At 44.0% G+C, this 21,288-nt stretch overlaps 1 protein-coding gene across 2 annotated transcripts in view; it reads left to right on the top strand.

The window, feature by feature from the left end:
• The window catches only part of TRAM2 (translocation associated membrane protein 2), an 87,504-nt gene that overhangs the window by 42,302 nt on the left and 23,914 nt on the right, over nucleotides 1-21,288 (top strand). For both annotated transcript variants that reach the window (XM_064287354.1, XM_003404435.3), the window contains exon 2: nucleotides 6,205-6,268. In XM_064287354.1, coding sequence (XP_064143424.1) covers nucleotides 6,205-6,268 — 64 coding nt within the window. The remainder of the gene's footprint in view (nucleotides 1-6,204; nucleotides 6,269-21,288) is intronic.

Here is a 21,288-nt window from a genome sequence, read left to right as displayed (position 1 = left end):
TGCACTTAAAAGGGTGAATTTTGTAGCATGTAAATTATACCTTAACAAAGCTGTTTAAAAAAAGTCTCTGCCCTTGTGGAGTTGGCATTCAGGTTTGCCCTAATATATACAGGGCATGCAAAAACTGGACAATGAAAAAGGAAGACAGAAAGAACACTAACTAGATAATAGATGAGTGCTAACTTTGGTGAAGGGTAAGACAGTACACAATACTGGGGTAGTCAGCACAACTTTGCCAAGGTAAAGTCATAGAAGATTCATAGATACATCCAAATTCCCTAAGGGACCGAGTTACTGGGCTGAGGGCTGGGGACCATGGTCTTGAGGAACATCTACCTCGACTAGCATAACATAGTTTATAAAGAAAATGTTCTACATCCTACTTTCGTGAGTGGCTTATAGGATCTTAAAAGCTTGTGAACAGCCATCTAAGATGGGTCTACTGGTCCCACCCCGTCTGGAGGGAGAAGAAGAAAACCAAAGATACAAGGGGAAAATTAGTCCAAAGGACTCATGAACCACAACCACCACAGCCTCCACCAGACTGAGTCCAGCACAACTAGATGATACCACCACCACCGACTGCTCTGACAAGGATCATAACAGAGGAACAAAATTTAGAACAAAATACAAACTCACAAAGAAAAAGAAAGACCAGACTTACTGGTCTGACAAACTGGAGAAATCCTGAGAGTATAGCCCCCGGACACCCTTTTAACTCAGCACTGAAGTCACTCCTGAGGTTCACTTTTCAGCCAAAGATAAGACAGGCCTATAAAACAAACAATAACACATGTAGTTCCACCGTTTGTGAGACTAAGTGGGCATACTAGCCCGGGGCAAGGGTGAGAAGGCAGAAAGGGGCAGGAAAGGTGGACGAATGGAAACGAGGACCCCAAGGTCGAGAAATGGAGAGTGTTGACACGCCACGGGTTGGCAACCAAAGTCACAAGACAGTGTGTGTATTAGTTGCTTAGTGAGAAACTAATTTGCTCTGTAAACTTTCACCTAAAACACAATTAAAAAAAAAAAAAGAAGACAGAAAAAGGATTGATGAATTTGAATTTTGGTGTTGGTGAAGAATATTGGGTATACTATATACTGCCAGAAGAACTAACAAATCAGCATTACCAAAAAACCCATTGCTGTTGAGTCGATTCCAACTGATAGCAACCCTGTAGGACACAGTAGAACTGTCCCATAGGGTTTCCAAGGACCGGCTGGTAGATTCAGACTGCTGACCTTTTGGTTAGCAGCCAAGCACTTAACTACTGCGCCACTAGGGCTCCAACACGTCAGTCTTAGAAGAAATAAAACTGGAATGCTCCTTAGAGGCGAGGATGGGAAGACTTCAGCTTGCTTACTTTATAGACATGTCATCAGGAAAGACCAACTGCTGGAAAAGGACATCATGTTTGGAAAAGCAGAGTGTCAGCAGAAACAAGGGAAACTCTCATTGAGATAGATTCTCACAATAGCTACAGCAGTGAGCTCTAACATCAAAGATCATGAAAATGGCACAGGACCAGACAACTTTTTCGTTCTGTTATACATAAGGTCATCATGAGTTGGAGCCGACTCAACGGCAAATAATACCACCACCAACAAAGGGCAAGAATATGTGTAGAGCCCACATACCAAATGTCTATCCTCCTTGAAAAAAGTATAAGTGGAATTATTCTTTTAGTAGTCCAGATAACGTACTCTGGAGCCCTGATGGTGCAGTAGTTAAGAGTTAGAGCGAGCTACAGCTGCTAACCAAAAGGTCAACAGTTGGAACCACTAGCAGCTGCTCTTTGGACACCCTATAGGGCGGTTCTACTCTGTCTTATAGTGTCGCTATGAGTCGGAATCAACTGGACGGCAACAGTTTTGGTTTTTTTTTTTCTTTTAATCGCATACTCTGCATTTATATACACTCTCACACAAAGCTCGTTTTAGTTGACTGAGCTTTTAATACTAAATGTTAGGGGTAACCCTGTGGGAAATATTAGTGAAAAATGCTGGTATGTATAAGGGAGATTTTATTATATAACCACTTATTTATATCTTGGAGTTAGTCAACAAAAGGTTGATCTACACACTGTACATATACCTATACTTGGAATTGTTTCATGCACATTGAAATTGAATAGATTTGTTCCTTGGTCTATATGATACTGTAACAACAATTTCATTAATGAAAGTTTTAAAAACAGATTTAAATATTATTTCATAGAATTATAGGCGTACCAGGGTGGTGCAATCGTTGATCCAGTCAGTTGCTAATCTAAAAATTGTCCATTTGAATCCACCAGTAAGTGCCTCCAGAGAAAGGCCTAGTGATCCACTTCCGAAAAATCAGCCATGGAAAACCCTATGGAGCGTTGTTCTACACTGACTCACGTGGGGTTGGCCTGAGTCAGAGTTGACTCAGCGACAACTGGTTTAATAAGAATGTAGCTCTTTAAAATTTTTTTTACTCTTTAATCCCTTGTGTCAAGTTGTATAAACACAGTTGAAGTTGTAATGTCAAAATAAAACAAATTCTGTGAAGGGCACAGGCAAGATTCTGAGATAGATTCTCGTCAGGGGGGCTCCTTAGGGACAGTCTCTCTGTATGAGTGATTCTCACACTTGGCTACACATTGGAGTGCCCTGGGGAGCTTGATTATGTACTGATACCCAAGGGGCTTGTTTTAACTGGCTGGAGTGTGGCGTGGGCTCTGAGATCTCAGAAGCTCCCTGTGATTCTCATCTGCAGTCAGGGTTGAACACCAGTGCCCTACACATTGAATTATAATATATTTTAGAAATGGACTCTGGCCTACCTAAGGAGTCTGTCCAGGGGCTGTCACACAGTTGATGGGAGGCTGGAGACTCACAGGCGCTCGAGGGACTGGGCCAGGAAACTTCAGCAGGAGACTCTGGGTAGGCCTGTGACACTGACCAGGACTTCCTCTCATTCCCACCCAAGATCCAGACCCAGGAGAGGACATCGATTGGCTGGGCTCTGGTCATGGGGCCCTTCGTCCTCTGAGTGGGAGGAGGTCACCAGAAGTGACCCCTCCACACACAGCTGGGGAGAGGTGTACTGTTCGAAAGGAGAGATGGATGCTAATCAGCCAAAACCCCACAGAGTCCACTCGGTGGCCTTAAAAGATGAGCACATTTCCTGACTGACACTGAATGAGAGGTTTGCACCTAGAGCATGGTACAACATTTGTTAAATACTGTCTTCTTGCCTGCACGCCTGCCTGCTTTCCTCCTCTCTTTTTTCTCCTGCTTCTTCTTGCAGTGATTTCATTCTATTTGGGAAGACAAGGTTTGCCCTAAAAGGAGTCATGGAGGACAATAGAATTAGGTGTGTGGTCGGGTCAAGGATGACCAATGCAGGCAGAGGTCAACAGGCAGAGTCACTGAGGCTGGAGTGCTCAGGAAGGGCTATGTGGGGGAGCTGGACTCACGCTGGGCCCAGCAGGTGGCTTAACAACTGGATGGATCTGAAAGAAGACTGTTGGTGACAGAGAGGATGGCTTGGCTTGATTGGAGGCACTGGGGCAATTCCCACTAGAGAGGGAGAGCAAATGCCATTGAATGAAGCAAGCCAGAACAGACTCAGCTTTTGAATTTTCATCTTACTCAACAGCAGCTATTGTATGAGTCCGCTTATGTGAATTGTCCAGAATAGGTAAATCCATAGACATAGAATAAAAAAAACCCAGTGCCGTCCAGTCCAGATTGCTAATTGTCAGGGCTGGAGGAGGGGAATGGGGGAGTGACTGGGTAACGGGTATGGGGTTTTCTTTTGGGTTGATGAAAATGTTTTGGAACTAGGTAGAGGTGGTGGTGGTTGCTTAACATTGTGTGTACCAAATGCGCTGAATTATACACTTTCCAACAGTTCATTTTATAAGAATTTCACCCTGGTTAAAAACTGATCATTGTTGAGCACTTAATTATGCATCTAGGTTAGTTCCTTGGGAGGGGATATGAGGATAAGTGAGAGCATATGTCCTGCCTTGAAGGTTATATAGCCTGATGAGAACTAGGAACATACACATGGTAATAAAATAAAATATGGTACAGAATGCTTGTATCAGAAGAATCGATCCTGCCCTGGAGGAGTTAGGGAAAGTTTCATGGAGGAGGTTGCAATTGAATTGGGTTATAAACCATGAGTAGGATTTGGATCAGTAGAATATGGGAAAGTTATTGTGGAAGAAGAATGCAATATGAGAGGGGATAAACCCTCAAAAAGAAGTAGTGAGGAGAACATTTTGGCTGAAATGAAATACATCTGTTCTAAAGAAACACAGACAGTCGGACTAGAAAGATAGGTTAGAAACACTGAAAAAGGTCTTGAGGACCAAGATAAAATGGTTTTGAAGTGGGGAAAGGGAAGACCTGTTTATCTGTATTTAAAAGAAAAAAGTTGCTCGTCAAGTTGACTCCCACTCGTGGTGGTCCTATGTGTGTCAGAGTAGAACTGTGCTTCTCAGGATTTTTAATGTCTGGTTTTTCAGAGGTAGATTGCCAGGCCTTTCTTTTAAGGCACCTCTGGGTGGGCTCGAACTTCAACCTCTTGGTTAGCAGCCAAGCGCATCAACCATTTGTACCACCCAAGGACTCCCTATCTTTGTCTAATGTAAAAAAAAAAAAAACCACATCTGTTGCCGACGAGCTGGTTCTGACTCTTAGCGACCCTGCAAAACAGAGTAGAAGTGCCCCATAGAATTTCCAAGAAGCGCCTGGTGGATTCGAACTGCCAACCTTTTGGTTAGCAGCCGTAGTAGCTCTTAACCACGATGCCACTAGGCTGTCCATATGTTTGTATAGGGCTTGTGTTTTCCAGAGCTGGTTCTTATATAATTTCATTTGAGTTTTTTCTGCTGAGCTTGATAAAACATATCTAAGACAAGAGCACAAATGCATGAGAAGGCTCAAGCATCGCTGCATACAAAAAGTAAATAACAGCCTATGGAGAATAATGGGGCCGGGAAGAGTTTTGCTACTGGAGTACAGAGCAGGCTGAGGTCAGTAGGCTCTCGCTGGCAGGTGAGAAGTTTGAGTGACAATGAGAGTCCGTAATACATGACTTGGTCATTTCCGTGCCACTTTTGCCATGGCCGAGTGTATTTTCCCACACATTCAAGTGTGCATCCTTCAAACCTCTGTTTTCAGAGAAGAGCCAGTAGGTCTTTATAGATGACGTATGTCCAGAGGCCTGGAAAAGGCAGGGAATCTGGGCCACCTTCTCACCTGGCCTCTGTACGTGTCCCAGAATGGTGTGGATGATCGCTCACGCCCCCCAGCGGCACAGCAGAAACACGGGGAGTTCTAAAAGCTGCTAACAGCTGAGCCAGTGCCACCCCAGGCCAGTTGAGTGCAGTCTCTCACGGTAACCCCATGAGGGGGTACTACAAACATCACTGTTTTTATGGCAAAGGAAACTAAGGCTCGGGCGTGTACAATTATTTGCTCACGGTTACACAGCTGGCAAGTGGTGGAGTCAGCATTTGAACCCAGGTGGTCGATTCTGGAGCCCAAGCTTTGAATCCTCACACTTTATAATTTCTCTCCCCTGCAGGTGGAACAGCTGCAGTCCTGATTTGGCCATTAATAACCAAGCGACCACCAGGGTCTTTTCACAGCACAACTAGGATTTTAAAGGCAGCTTTCGAAATAAACAAACCAGCAGTGTGGGGTGTTACGTCTTGCTCCATGACCCACAGTAGAATAGATGTGAAAGTAGCAGCTGGAATTCTCTGTTTCTGAAGCTGAGTTTTTGTTTTCGGGGCCACTGTCCAATGTGCAGTCAGCCAACGTATGGGGGAAACCTCAGCTTCTCAAAGGCTATGATCTCATTTTCTCTCCATTTCTGTTATCCACAATGCTGGATGCACAGAACTTAATACTTGAAGGAAGGAAGGAAGGAATGGCAACAAATTTGTCCCCTTAGTTCGTGCCATCTTAGATTGCCAAGCTGAGCTTGTTTTATTCCATCTGCAGTGGGTCCAAGTCTAGATACCAACCTGGGACCAGCACTGTTTCATTTGTTTGTTTGTTTGTTTTTAGCACAGGTAATAGAAGGGATGTCATTAGAGAAAAATGGAATAAAAACTGGTCTGTGGGTCTGGGATGTGAAAGGGGTGGGGGTTGGGTCCCTGTTTCTTATGATGTGACCAAGAAATTAAATTGGGACTTTTTTCCTTTGTTTTGCAGGTCACAGCCAAGACTGCCTTCCTATTTATTTTACCTCAGTATAATGTTAGCATGCCTACAGCAGGTAAGAAGAGCATCCTCCCCTGGCCCTGTTAACCCTGGAAGACTTGGGAAATTTCCTACCACTGTTAAGATAACAGTGATGGAGGGGCAACAGCCAGGAGCGTTCCATGGTTCTCTAGCTCTGGCAGTCGGAGGAAAACCATGGAGTGCTTTGTGTGGCTCTCATGCGTTTCTATATAAAGCATCTCGTGTTGACTTCTGCCAGAGACAGGACATGAGGCAACAGGACCATCACTGCATTCAAGAGTGTGGCTTCCCATTCTAAATTTTTGATGAGGAAAATGGGCAGGATGTTGCATTTTGATGGTGCGTGGAAACATGGTCTGGGACAGTGCTGCACCCTGACTGGGCTTGCAGGTGTCTTACTTTGCTGGGGCTGCTGTAACAAATTACTACAAAGTGGGTGGCTTCAAACAACAGGAATTTGTCCTCTTACCGTTTTGGAGGCTAGAAGTCCAAATTCACAGTGTTGGCAGGGAAATTCTCTCTCTGCGGCTCTAGGGAAAGACCCTTCCTTGTTTTTCCCAGCTTCTGGTAGCCCCATGCATTCCTTGGCTTGTGGCCACGTAACTCCAATCTCTGCCTCTAGCATCACATGGCCATCTCCCCTCTGTCTCTGCTCCTTTTTTTATACGGACCCTAGTCATAGAGATTAAGGCCAACCCTAATGACCTCATCTTAACCCATTACATCTGCAGTGATACTATTTCCAAATAAGGTCACATTCATAGTTACTGGGGGTCAGGACTTCAGCATATCTTTTGGGGGACACAATTCAACCCATCACAGTGGGTCAGGAGTGAACCCCAGGCCTAGCCACATGTCTCAACAAGGGACTAGTACTAAGGCCCACCAATCAGAGCTGCTGCATCAGTAAGCCGGCTTCATGTCCTGTAGACAGTTGGTGTTTTCTGAGAGCTTACAGAGAGCCTAGCATCATGCCAGGTGCAACACGGTCCTCACAAGCAATTCTCAGCCCAGCTGAGGGACTACTGCTCAAGGAGCTGCAGGACCAGGCAGGTGACATAAATGGCATAAAAAGGGCCTACCTAAAGGGGCAGCTGCTGGTCTCTCCCAGCCAGTTTGTTACATAGGAGTATAAACCCAGTGTTTCTAAGAGAATTGGAAGAAATCTCTTTTTAGGTAGAAATATCTTGATTTTTATTGACAACTAATATAGAAATTTTGGGAACACTGTGTTGGCCAAACCAACACATCTGCAGGCCAAGGCCAGCTCTCAGGCCACATGCCTGCAACCTTGGCGTTCTCAGGTCCCACCACTAGGAACCAGACACCAGTCATTTTTCTCAGTTGCAAAGAAAGCACTGGGTACCCTCTTGAAGAGTAAAGGAGGGAATTTTGTTTGCTAAATCTAGTTCTCTTGTCTTTGCTATGTTGTAGAAAGGATTGTTGTTGTGTGCTGTTGAACTGATTCTGACTCACAGTGACCCTGTGTAACAGAGTAGAACTGCCCCACGGGGTTTCCTAAGCTGTAATCTTTATGGGAGCAGATTGCCAGGTCTTCTGCAGAGCTGCTGGTGGGTTCGAACTGTTGACCTGCCATTTAGCAGCCAAGCCCTTAACCACTGCACCACCAGGGCTCCTTGAAAGAAGGATTACCTTTGCTTAAACTGAGGTCCCTTTCTTTGCCTGGCCCCACCAATTACCAGCCGAAGGACTGTGGCAAATCCCTTAACCTATGCCCTATGGAAGGAAGACGCAGTCTTGAACCTTTCCTGTACTTGCCTGCCCCCTGCAGTCACTGGGGCCAGCCTAAGGTGGAGCTGTGCTTCTGAGGAAGCTACCTAGTTTCTCCATCTGAGAGTCAAACTGAGGGACCTAGCAAGAGAGGAAGTAATAAAGTCCATGCTCACTGAGGAAGAGACTGTAGAGTGCATCTCTGCCACCAATAGGCCAGGAAACGCCATTGCCATCACCAGTAACCATAGGAAACAAGGCAAATGCCTGCCCATTTCAAGTGTACTCCAAGGTCCCTGGGTGGCGCACACGGTTAAGTACTCGGCTACTAACCAAAAGGTTGGCGGTTCAAATCCACCCAGAGTTGTCTCGGAAAAGAGGCCTGGTGATCTGCTTCTGAAAGGTCATGGCCAAAAAAACCCTATGGAGCACAGTTCTAATCTGAAGCACATAGAGTCCCATAAGTCAGAATCGACTGGAAGGCAACTGGTACTGGAAATGCCAAACCAATGACTGGACAAGGAAGTCCAAAGTTAATATGACATATATACAGCCTGGCTCCAAGTGCTGGGCACTATGGATTGTGTTGCTCAGTGCCACATGGTCCAAGGTCAAATTCAGGCTCCCCCACTCCTGCTGTCTCTTGAAAATCCTAATAACCAAGGCACCTCTAGACCCAGCTGTTCTTATGATTTACTATTATAAAATTTATTTTTAAATAAACATTTTCTAAAATGCATTTATGTGAATGATAGATGAACCTTAGAGAAAATTTATAAAATACTGAAAAACATAAGAATATGATAAAAATCACACATGACCCCACCACCCAGCAAAAACTGTAGTTAACATTTTAGAACATTAATTCATATTAACGTTTTTGCTCTTAACATATGATGAACCTTTTTCTGTGTCATTAATTATTATTCTGTTCCATGAGACATTTTGAAAAGCTGCAGAATATTTCTTAAGAAAGATGACCACAGGTTATCTAGTCGACCCCATACTACTGGATATTTAAGTTTCCAGTTTTTTACTATTATGAGCAGTGCTATAGTAAACATTCTTGTGATTAAAATTTTGCATGCATTTCATGATATTTTCTTAAGTTGCTATTACTGGAATTTCTGGATCAAATAGTATTTTTACATTTTAAATATTTTGTATATGTATTCCCAAAATACGTTCTGTCATCTAGTATTTACCCGTGTAGCCTAAGTTTTTTTGTAGATGTAAAATGTGTAGGCTTTTTCTTTTCTTTTTTTTAAATACCAAAATGCCGGTTTACTAATCTACAAAGAAATAGCCAGTTAGCTCACGTTGTGCTGGGATTTTCAGCACATTTCTCCCCAAAGTCAACTTATATGGGATGCCAAATCATGACCCAATGCTGCTGTTTTTAATAATTTATTGTGAGAAATTATCGTCCTGAGAACCACAAATAGTTGGTCATCCTTTTTTCATAGGAAAGGCCTGTTTGGGAAGCCAGCTCATGATCAGAGGGTGGATTCTTGAGTTTGAAATGGTTCCCAGAGAAATTAGCAGACAAGTGATACCCTAGAGCATCTGGCTCATTCAGGATGAGAAGCATACACTTGGTGCTCCAGGGCCGAACTCAGAGCCTCTGAGCATAACTTTTGAGCTTGTGCCACTATTGATCATACCACGCCTTGTTGTCGTTAGCTACCGTCCAGTCATCCCCTGACTCATGGTGACCCCATGCACAATGGAAGTAAACACTGTCCAGTCTTGTGCAGTCCCCATGATCGGTTGTGGATCAGACTGTTGTGACCCACAGGGTTTTCGTTGGCTGATTTTTGGATGTAGATCAGGCCTTTTGTCCTAGTCTGTCTTAGTTTGGAAGCTCCACCGGAAAACTGTTCAGCATCATAGCAACACGCAAGCGTCCACTGACAGAGCAGGGTGGCTGCGCACGAGGTGCATTGGCCAGGCCTGCCGCATAAAAAGGTGAGAATTCTACTACTGAACCGCCAGTGCCCCTAGTTGATTTTAATTAATTAACTAATCAGTCAATCCAGACAAATGCTTGTATAACTGCCATGCCAGGCTCTGGGTGTAAAGTAATTTACAGAACACGTATGATCTCTGACTCCCTGGGGCTTACCATTTATTGGGGGTGGGATAGAAAAATAATTATAATTGTGATGAGGGTGTGTCCTAAACCTAATCGTGTGTACAAGGTTATGTGATAAGGAAAAATAAGAGGGTGATGATGGAAGGTGTTTCTGAGAAGCTGACTTTTGAGCTGAGTGTGTGGGGGATTGGAGAGATCCAGACACAGGCACGTGCAAAGGCCCTTAAGTGAGACACAACACATTGGCATGTTCTAGTAACTGAAAAAAGGCCAGCATGCCTGGAGCCAGCTAGGTTTGGCGTTTTTCCAGAGTGGGGCTATTGAATTTTGCTCCTAGAATCCTCTGGACCCAGAACAAGGCTATGGGTAAAGCTACATTAAAATCCATGCTAAAGTAAGGGGGTTTCAGTTACTTTAGAAAGAGACGGCAAAGTATTGTTAAATAGCCTATCTTTTGTTTAAATCTTGCCATTTGGGGCTATTCAAAATATGACAAGTAAATAATTAGGAATGACGATGAAATTAGAATAGCCCACTTAATTTTGTTTTGAGCTCCTTAATCACCAACCCAGTGTGGTAATGTTTGGTTCGTAAGTACTGGAAGAAAGCAAATTCTCATGGGAAAAACGCAATAACAGGTCTGTTAAGATTGTGATTTTTAAAACACTCCCCAAAAATCTCTTTAGGGCTGGAAGTGCTTGGAATGTATCCTTTTCGTAAAACTCGGATGAATTCTGAGTTCTAAACTTTCTTTAAATAATGTGTAACTTGCGCAACTCAACTTTTAAAGTTTGAATTTTGGTAGACAGCTGTTTTCATACGAAGTGGTCTGTCTTATCTAAATCCCTGTGTCTTCCCTTAGCCAAGGTTTCCAAGTTCTAGGGAAAATAATTAGTAGTTACCTCGATGAGGCTTTTTCTTGACTGTTTTACCCTAACTTCTCTCTTTACTCCTGTCTTAGTTTCCTAGTGTAACAGAAATACCATGAGTGGGTGACTTTAAAGGACAGGAATTTATTTTTCACAATGCAGAAGGCTAGCAGTCCAAATTCAGGGCACCAGTTCTAGAGGAAGATCCTTGTCTCTTTCAGCTTCTGTAGCCTGAAGTTCTTGGTTTCTTGGTGATCTTGCCATGCCATCTGTCTTTCCCCATTTGCACTTGTTTCTGTGACCAGTCTGCTCTTTTTATAACTCAGAAGTGATTAGGTTTAGGACACGCCCAATTGATGTGGCCTCATTAACATAACAGATAAAACCCTATTCCCAAATGGGATTACATCTACAAGTATAGGGGGTTAGGATTCCAACACATATTTTGGAGGGACACGATTCAATCCATAACAACTCCCTTCTTCCCAGCTATAAGTATCATTTCATCACATTATAATCAGCTGGTTAAGCAAGTGAAGCTCTGGTTCAGGGAGATGAAAGGAGGAGAGGAACACGGCTTCAGTGGTACGTCTGTGCACTGGTGGAGCACCTGCCCTGCTGGCGTCCTGGTGGTTTTCTTCAGGATCATCAGGGATGACGCAGGAAACATCCCTTGTTACCAATCCCAGCTCCACTCATTTCCAGTTGCCACCTGTTAAGGTTGCCAGACTTAGCAAATAAAAATTCAGAACTGCCAGTGACATTTGAATTTCAAATAAACAACAGATAATTTTTTATTATAAGTATATCCCAAATATTGCACGGCACATGATTATATAGAAAATGACTCATTGTCTATCTGAAATTCAAATTTAACTGGTCGCCCTCTATTTTATCTGGCAACCCTATATCCAGCCCAGCCAGCCCTGGCAAGGAATAAAATGTCAGGTTTCTGGTCTTATCATTGGACGCTCTGAGTCTTCTTTCAGATTAAAATATCACAGAGCATCTGGTATTATAGTCAGAAATATAGAAACTGTGAAAAAATCAGAAAATAATAGAGGTTTGATTCTTCCCATAGGCAGACTCAAGGCCTACTGGCTTCCCTTCTGATCTAGAACAGGTGACCACAAAGGGGCCAAGCATTTACGTGATTGTTTTGGGTTGTGTCACTAATTTGCTGAATTGTCTTGGACAAACCACTTAACATCTGGGTCTCTATCTCACATCTGCAAAGCAGAGAACCATGGTCACTGTCTTAACCCCAGAGGTCCTGAAAACAGGAAGCCTTAGGGGTCCTGTAAGTGCTTGCTACTCGGATTGTCCACAGACTAGCAGCATCAGCATCACCTGGGATTGGTTAGAAGTGCAGACTCTCAAGTCCCACCTCAGGCCTACTGCATCAGAACCTGCATTTTAACAAGATCCCTAGGTGATTCCTGTACCCATTAAAGTATGAGAAGCACTGCTTGGAGTTGCTTGGGGGAAAAGCATCAGCTAGGCTTTCAAACAAACCTGTGCTTCTAACCTCAAAGGTAATATAGTAAAAGAAACCAGTTTAATCCAGTCGCTCATTTGTTGTCTTCCAAGTTTGGTTTTTCTGTGACTCTTTGGCCTGGGGAAGGGTGGGAGAGGCAGGGATATCATTGGGTAGACTTGGTTGCAAGCTGAAGCTGTAGCTGCCAAAGGTATCATGGACACATTCGTTAAGGCCATGTGGTAGGAGCTGTGGTAGCTTTGACTTAGAAAAAAAGGCTAGGGTTGAGGGACCTCTTCAAGAGAAAGGTTTATTTTGCAGTTGTAAAAATGACGCCTGACTTCCCCTCGAATGTCACAAGGGGAAAAGAGAATCAAGGTCAACAGCCCAAGGCTGATTGCTATGAAGTGGAGGTCAGACAAACCTCCTCTCTCCGCCATCTTTACCAATTCCGACACCATCCGACCCTCCCGTGGCACTCACTACTTCTCTACTGGCTGGGTTCAATAATTCATTGAATGGCCACACAGAACTCACAGACCATACTCAGAGTTACAGGGTTTATTAGGGAAGTAGAAGGTTACAATTCAGGTTCAGGAACGCTCAAAATACACTTCTTCCATCAGAACGGCTTCTTCCCAGTTGTCCCCACAGGCATGTCTCTCTCTGACCCTTCACCCCTCGGCCTAGCCTCTGCCCTGCTCAGGCAAGTGTTACAAAACTCTTTTAGCTCCGCTGATAAGTACTCAGAGGCACCCCATTCCACCAGTAAGCCTCGGCCCGAAGGCACTCAGCTGTAGCTCCACCAGTGCCCAGAGGCAACCTGCTCCTCTGAAGGCACTCAGCTTTCTTGCTCTGTGGGCTGGTAAGCCCGCTGTGCCATCTCCTGCCTCTGCTGCTGCTTCTTACCATCCTCAGAGTTACAGCTCTCTCTCTCTGTCTTCCATGTTACAGCTTCTCTCTCTCTCTTGATCTCTTGGTTATAGGAGCTTCTCAGCACAGGGATCCCGGGTCCAGAGGACGCGTTCCACTCCTGGTTCTTCTTTCTTGGTGGTGGTGAGATCCTCTCCTCCCTCTTCTAGGATGGCTCATTTTAAGCCTAGTGGGATGGCAAAACTGACCAGTCCCTCCTTTAGGGTTCCATATACCTTATTTGCATAGTCCCACTCAGTCTTTTTGTGTGAGTCACAAAGACTATGGCTAGAAGGGCCATATTAAGTAATTCATTCCACTGCAGCAGTAATCAAAGGTGACAATGATGCATCCCATTTCTTTGGTTCTAACTGGTTTTATCACTACCATCTGCTGTGTAGCATTTTGCAGGTAGAGATGAAAAGCCTGGGAACCTCCAGCACCATGGCTTGGCTGCTGTTTTCACACCCCCTTCCAGGATGAGACACACTGCCCATAAAAACAACCTCAGACAGATTGTTTTAAAGCCTTGTTCATCTAAAGGCCTTTGTCCAGGGCTCAGAGTGTGCTCTTGTTCCCTTTCCTTGCTGGTGGGAATAGGGATTGTGTAATGCTTGTATCATATACTTGAAAGATGAGCATCACATAGCAAACCAAACCCCTGCTTGTAAGATCTTGTAAGATGAGTTCATGGGGGACAAAAAGGGAAGAGACAGGTGGGCAACAGTGGCTCTGGAGATGGAAGCCTTCCTTGATTACAGATGAAAGCTGCCCAACCTGGACCTGTAGTCTGTACAGCTGGGGGAGCCCTTAGACTTGTCCGTCCTAGCCCTATACTGTAGGGAACTGAGGCTCAGACAGTTGATTGGTAATAGGGGCAGGGCTGCTCACACACTATGCTGCTCCAGGGCCCAAGAAAGCTTTGGGAAGGGCTGAGTTTGCCGAATGTGGCAGTGGCTGTAGAGGGACCCAACCTGAGAGCCAGAGAACTGGTTCTGTCCACACTCCCTCAGGCCTCAGGACTAGATTATCTGGCCAGACAGCCACCATGATCCCTTCTGGCCCTAAGCTCCTGTCCTGTCTGTAAAAATAAAGTAGAGCTCCCAATGCCCCTGGCCTCATTGGTCAGCCATCTATAAAGGGAGCCTCTGACCCAGGATTTGTGACCAGCCCAGGACTTGATTTATTTCTCCCCAGTAAGTTTATATGTAAGTACGACAAGTATGCAGAAAAGCAGACAAATCGTAAGTATTCAGCTTGATAAATTTTCACAAAGTGAACATACCCGTCTAACCAATGTCCTGGAAGGTCTCCCAGCTCTTTCCCTTTCCCTTGTCCCCCTCCAGCCTAGACTTCTGCTCACGGCCCAGAGAGTGTGTCCCATTCAGTGTGGAGCTTCTGGGGGGTTAAATAAATAGAACCACTGAGTTTATGTGGCTAATTGTTAACCAGCCTGAAGCCTGCAGTCCACAAGAACTGCTGCAGAAGTCTGACCAACCTGCATCTTAGAGCTGCTGCATTGCACCCCCTTTTCTTACTCGTGTCTCCTGGCAAATCATCTTGGTGTTGTTAGATGCCATCAAGTCTGTTTGACTCATGGCAACCCCATGTGACAGAGCAGAACTGCCCCATAAGGTTTTCTTGGCTGTAATCTTTACAAAAGCAGATGGCCAGATCTTTTGCCTATGGGGCTTTTGGGTGGGTCCAGACCGCCAACCTTTCAGTTAGCAGTTGAGTGCTTGCCCATTGCACCACCAGGGCCACAGTGAATGGTCTTGCCCTTTCTTTTCCCTGTCACTTCCTCTGACCTGGACCCTCCATCCACGTTTGTCCTTCTTCACATTCCCATTTCTCTTCTCATCAAGTCTGTTCCTCTCCTGTCTGGCTGGGATCATTGCTTTCTAATCAACTGTTCTTTGTGAAGTAATCCTTGTCCTTAATTTAACAATGGATTTGTTGAAATTGGAGTCCTGGTGGCTCAGTGGTTAAGAGCTTAGCTGCTAACTAAAAGGTTGGCAATTTGAATCTACCAGCCACTCCTTGGGAACCTTATAGGAAAGTTCTACTCTGTCCTGTCGGGTCACTGTGAGTCGGAATCAACTTGAGGGCAACCGGTTTGGTTATGGGTTATTGAAAATGTTACTTTTATCCAAGTTAAAAAAAGTGCATTACTTTAATTAATTGATTTTTTTTTTGGTATGTGACTCTTGAGGGATTATTTCTGCTTAATGGCTCATTCTTCACGTGCCACAGCCTGATGTGCTTATGTCATGTCGTTCATTTGGGGCCTGTCGTGTATAGGAGACCACAGATTGGTAAACTGCAGTGGGAGCTCTGGAATGTGCCTGGCATGTAGGGGTTGTTGTTGAAGGCCGCAGAGAGGGTTATAGTCTTATAAAGAGGAATGGTACATCAAGAAAACAATTCAGAAACTGGGCACTTTTATTAACAAATCCTCTCTAACCCTGATCCTCACTACATCTTCCCTGACTTCCTACAGTACTGTAACTGTTCAAAATATATTCCAAATCATGCCGTATATAGTTAAAATGATAACTAGGTCTGTTAGCTAGATCTTTAATTCCTTGGGCACCTCAAGTGTGTATGTGTGTATGTTCACGTGTGTGTGTGTGCACGCACGCATGTTCTTGTGTGCCTATGTCTGAGAACCACGATGGTGCTTATTGATTCCACTGATATCCAGGTGGGAGGCAGAGAGGGAGTGGCCTGATAGCCTGGGTGGTGGGGCAGAGCTGGAGGTCTGAATGCTACCTGTTGAGGCTATGTGCCCTGTACCTGTCCTCCAGTAGCCAGTTGCCGTTGAGTGGATTCCAACGTGTGTCAGAGTGGAACTATGCTCTTTAGGGTTTTTAATGGCTGATCTTTTCAGAAGCAAATCATCAGGTCTATCTTCCAAGGCACCTCTGGATGGACTTGAACCTCCAGCCTTTCAGTTAGCAGCTGAGCACATTAATTGTTTGCACCTCCAGGGACTCCGACCTGTGCTCAGCCCCTCTTTTACTCCTGCCAGCTCAGGGAATGGGGCAGGCCTCGAGGGTCTAAGAATGCTCCCTCGGCGTGACTTGAAGGGGAGTCAGGCAGCAGAGAGGCATGGTGAGGAGCCAGTGGGCCTTGGCCCTTGGAGCTGTGCAGTGCGTTTAGGGTCCAGGCTCCACCCCTAACTAGCTGCAGTCCTGGGGGACATAGTTAGAGCTTGCCTCTTAGCCTCAGCTGCCATGGTCTGTAAACGGGATAATACTCACTCACAGGATTACTGTTAGGAGTAAATGATGTAACTGAGACAGAGACCCTGCCTCACTCGACAGACAAGTGACAGCTCCAGAAATGATCTTCAGGTCTTTTTATGTCTAGTCTGGGTCTTTGTAGGAAAAAAAAAAAAAAAAAAATAGTGCAGCAAGGTAGGGAAGACACCAATTTTTATCTTCGTTGTATAAAGTAGGAAGTATTTGAACATGTATTTATTTTTTAAATTAAAAATTTCTTTGAATAGAAAATATACTCACATAATCAAATGTAAATCTGCATAAAAAGTCCTACAGTGAAAGTCTTGTTCCCACTCAGTCCCTTCCTTTCACACTCCTGTCTCCTGTGGGTAATCACTTTTGTTTTTTTTCCTGTGTACCCTTCCAGAATTCCTTATCTTGCCTTCTAGTGTTGCTTTATGCAAATACAAACAATACAAGTGCATATTTTCTTTACCCTCCTTTCTTCTATGAAAGGTGGAATACTATGTATTCTGTTCTGTACCTTGCTTTTTCCACTAAATAGTGTATCCTAGATATCATTTCATAACAATATGTAGAGAGCATTTTCACGTTTTCAGAAATTTTACCAAGGTATAACGTGTGCGGCGCGATGAGTTTTTACATATGTATATACCCCCGTACCCATCACCAGATCAAGAGACAGTGTTTCCAGCTTCCTCGGGCCCCTCCTAGCCCATACCCCCTCCCCAAAGGAACCCCTGTTCAGATTTCTATGTCATGTGATTAGTTTTATCCGTTCTTGATCTTAATCTTGCTCTTTTTTTTTTAATGCAATTGTGGTAAAAAAAAAAAAAAGGTGTTACAAAACATTTGCCACTTCGACAGTTTTTACATGTACTTTTCAGTGACATTCATTACCTCCACCATATTGTGTGACCATCAGCACTGTCCTTTTCCAAATATTATCTCATTTTTTTAAACAGCTCTGCTGTTTACATCAAAACCAAAAACCCATTGCTATCAAGTTGATTCTGAACTTTAATGTGCATCAGAATATCCTTGAGAGCTTATTAAAATGCAGATTCCTGGGCTTCATAGCCAGAGTTTCTGACCCAGTAGGCCTACAGTGGGGCCCAAGAATGTGCATTTCTGAGATGCTCCCAGGCGATGCTGGTTGCCGCTGGTCCACGGCCACACTTGGAGTAGCCCTGGTGTAGTTATAACTGTAGTTTATGTAACAACTTGGGTTGTTTCCATTAGCTTCCTATTAAAAACAGTGCTGCACTAAATAACCTTGTATATATGGCATTTTGAATGTGGCAGGTACAACTATGGGATAAAATTCCAGAAGTGGAATTGCTGCATCAAAGAGTATGTGCATTTATAATAGTTATGGATTGAATTGTGTCTCTAAAAAATATGTATTATAAATTCTACCCCTATACCTGTGGTTATAATCCCATTTGGGCATAGGTTTTCTCTGTTAGGTTAATAAGGGAATATTGTGTAGGGTGTGTCTTGAGTCAGTCTCTTTTGAGATATAAAAGGAGCAGATTAAGCAGACAGAGATGGGAGAAGATAGATGCCATGTCACATGAAGATCACCAAGGAGCCAAGGAACAGAAGATGAAAAGAGACAAGGCCCTTCCCTCAGAACCAACACAGAGTGAAAGCCTTCCCCTAGAGTTGGCACCCTAAATTTGGACTTACAGCCTCCTAAACTGTGAGAAGTATGGAAGACAGCTACCTGGCCAACTGACTGGAAGAGATCCATATTTATGCCTATTCCCAAGAAAGGTGATCCAACCGAATCTGGAAATTATAGAACAATATCATTAATATCACATGCAAGCAAAATTTTGCTGAGGATCATTCAAAAGCGGCTACAGCAGTATATCAACAGAGAACTTACAGAAATTCAGGCCGGTTTCAGAAGAGGATGTGGAACCAGGGATATCATTGCTGATGTCAGATGGATCCTGGCTGAAAGCAGAGAATACCAGAGGATGTTTATCTGTGTTTTATTGACTATGCAAAGGCATTCGACTGTGTAAATCATAACACACGTGGATAACATTACAAAGAATGGGAATTCCAGAAGACTTAATTGTGCTCATGAGGAACCTTTACATAGATCAAGAGGCAGTTGTTCGGACAGAACAAGGGGATCCTGAGTGGTTTAAAGTCAGGAAAGGTGTGAGTCAGGGTTGTATCCTTACACAATACCTATTCAATCTGTATGCTGAGCAAATAATCCAAGAAGCTGGATTATATGAAGGAGAATGGGGCATCAGAATTGGAGGAAGACTCATTGACAACCTGCGTTAAGCAGGTAACACAACCTTGCTTGCTGAAAGTGAAGAGAACTTGAAGCACTTACTGATGAAGATCAAAGACCATAGCCTTCAGTATGAATTGCACCTCAACATAAAGAAAACAAAAATCCTCACAACTGGCCATAAGCAACATCATGATAAATGGAGAAAAGACTGAAGTTGTCAAGGATTTCATTTTACTTGGATCCACAATCAACACCCATGGAAGCAGCAGTCAAGAAATCAAAAGATGCATTGCACTGGGCAGATCTGCAAAGGACCTCTTTAAAGTGTTGAAAAGCAAAGATGTCACCTTGAAGACTAAGTTGTGCCTGACCCAAGCCATGGCATTTTCAATCGCATCATATGCATGTGAAAGCTGGACAATGAATAAGGAGAATTGATGCCTTCGAATTGTGGTGTTGGTGAAGAATATTGAATATACCATGGACTGCCAAAAGAACAAAACAAATCTGTCTTGGAAGAAGTACAACCAGCATGCTCCTTAGAAGCAAGGATGGTGAGACTACATCTTACGTACTTTGGACGTATTGTCAGGAGGTATCAGTCCCTGGAGAAAGACATCATGCTTGGCAAAGTACAGGGTCAGTGGAAAAGAGGAAGACCCTCAATGAGGTGGATTGACACAGTGGCTGCAACAATGGGTTCAAGCATAACAATGATTGTAAGGATGGCACAGGACCAGGAAGTGTTTCATTCTGTTGTGCATAGGGTTGCTATGAGTCGGAGCCAACTCGACAGCACCTAACAACAACAAGTGTGAGAGGAAACCCTGGTGGCATAGTGGTTAAGTACTACGGCTGCTAATCATAAAAGGTTCGCAGTATGAGCCCACCAGACCCTCCATGGAAACTCTATGGGGCAGTTCTACTCTGTCCTATAGGGTTGCTATGAGTCAGAATCAACTGGACAGCAACGAGAACAGGAAAAGTGTGAGAAAATAAATTTCCGTTTGTGAAAGCCACTCACTTGTGGTGTTTCTGTTGTAGCAGCATTAGATAACTAAGACAGTAACCTTGATAGAAATTGCCCAGTTGCCCTCCATAGAGGTGGCATCATTTTGCATTCCCACCAGCAGCGCACAAGAGTGTCCCTTTCCCCAGAGCCTGGGCAAGTGGGTATTTATTGTCAAGCTTTGTGCTTTGGCCAATCTGATAGGTGTGAAACAGTATCTCAGTGTAACTTTAATTTGCATTTCTCTTATGTGTAAGGTTGAACATCTTTTTTAAATGTGTAAGAGCCTTCTGGGTTTCTTTTTCTCTGGATTGTTCTATCATATTCTTTGCCCACATTTCCATTGTGATTTTGATCTTTGTATCCTCAGGTTCTGGGAGCTCTTTACATATTTGAGAATTAGCCCTTTGTCTGTCATTTGAATTGTAAATATTTTCCCTGGGGTGATCATTTGCCTCTTAACTTTGTTTATGATGATTTGTTCATAATATAAGCTGTGGATTTGTGCATAGTGTAAAAGATTTTAAATACTGTGAAAATAACATTGGCAGTAAGCACAGAAACAAATGGAAAGTAAATTTTACAAACCCAAATTTGTAGATCTCGGAAAAGAAATTGGTAGAGAAAGAAGCATTCAAGGAGAGCAGTGATGCTCTTTCCACAACCAGTTTTTTGGACAAGGGAACAAGCTCTGTTGGCAGAGGCCCGGACTCTCATGAGATCTAAAAAGCAGATGGGACAAGAGCAACAAGTGGATAGCAGCTGAGGCCACAGGGAGAGGTCACAGGCTGCACCCAAGTGTTTAGACAAGATCAGGAAGTTTAGGCAAGCAGGAGAAGCCACCTACAGGTGATACCAAAGGGAAATAGGAAGATACTCATTACTTATAAGAAACAAAACAGCAGGCCAAGAAGAACGTAACTCCCCAAAAGGGACAGCTGCTAACATAATTTGTCAAAAACGGCCATTTTAGCTCTCTTAACTGTGGTCAGAGAATCCCTGGGAGATGCAAACAGCTAACATTGGGCTGCTAACCAAAAAGTTGGCAGTTTGAGTCTACCCGTAGGAGCTTTGGAAGAAGGGCCTGGTGACCTACTTCTGAAAAATCAGCCATTGAAAACCCTATGGAGCACAGTTCTACTCAGACATGTGTGGGGGTCACCATGAGTTGTAATCACCTCAAAGGCAAATGGTCAGCCATGATCAAAGATAAGCAAAGCAGACATCACTTTTGTTGGAAAGTGGGATAACCCTTCTATAGTGGAAAGATTATTGCTGAGGGTGCTTTCTTTCAAAGCTAGGTGAACCCCTTCAGTAGAGCATACTGACATATGCCGTGGAGTGTGTAGGAAGAAGACTCAGAGTACTGGTGTTGGGAAGGCATCGGGGGTCATCTAGGCCGCTGGCTGCAAATCGTGGCCCACAGTCAGCGTTGGCCTGCAGATATGTTTTG

The sequence above is a fragment of the Loxodonta africana genome, chromosome 1, assembly GCF_030014295.1.
Source record: "Loxodonta africana isolate mLoxAfr1 chromosome 1, mLoxAfr1.hap2, whole genome shotgun sequence".
Classification (NCBI taxonomy): Eukaryota; Metazoa; Chordata; class Mammalia; order Proboscidea; family Elephantidae; genus Loxodonta; species Loxodonta africana.
Note: the sequence above shows the minus strand (reverse complement) of the source record. Positions and strands in the feature narration are given on the sequence as shown.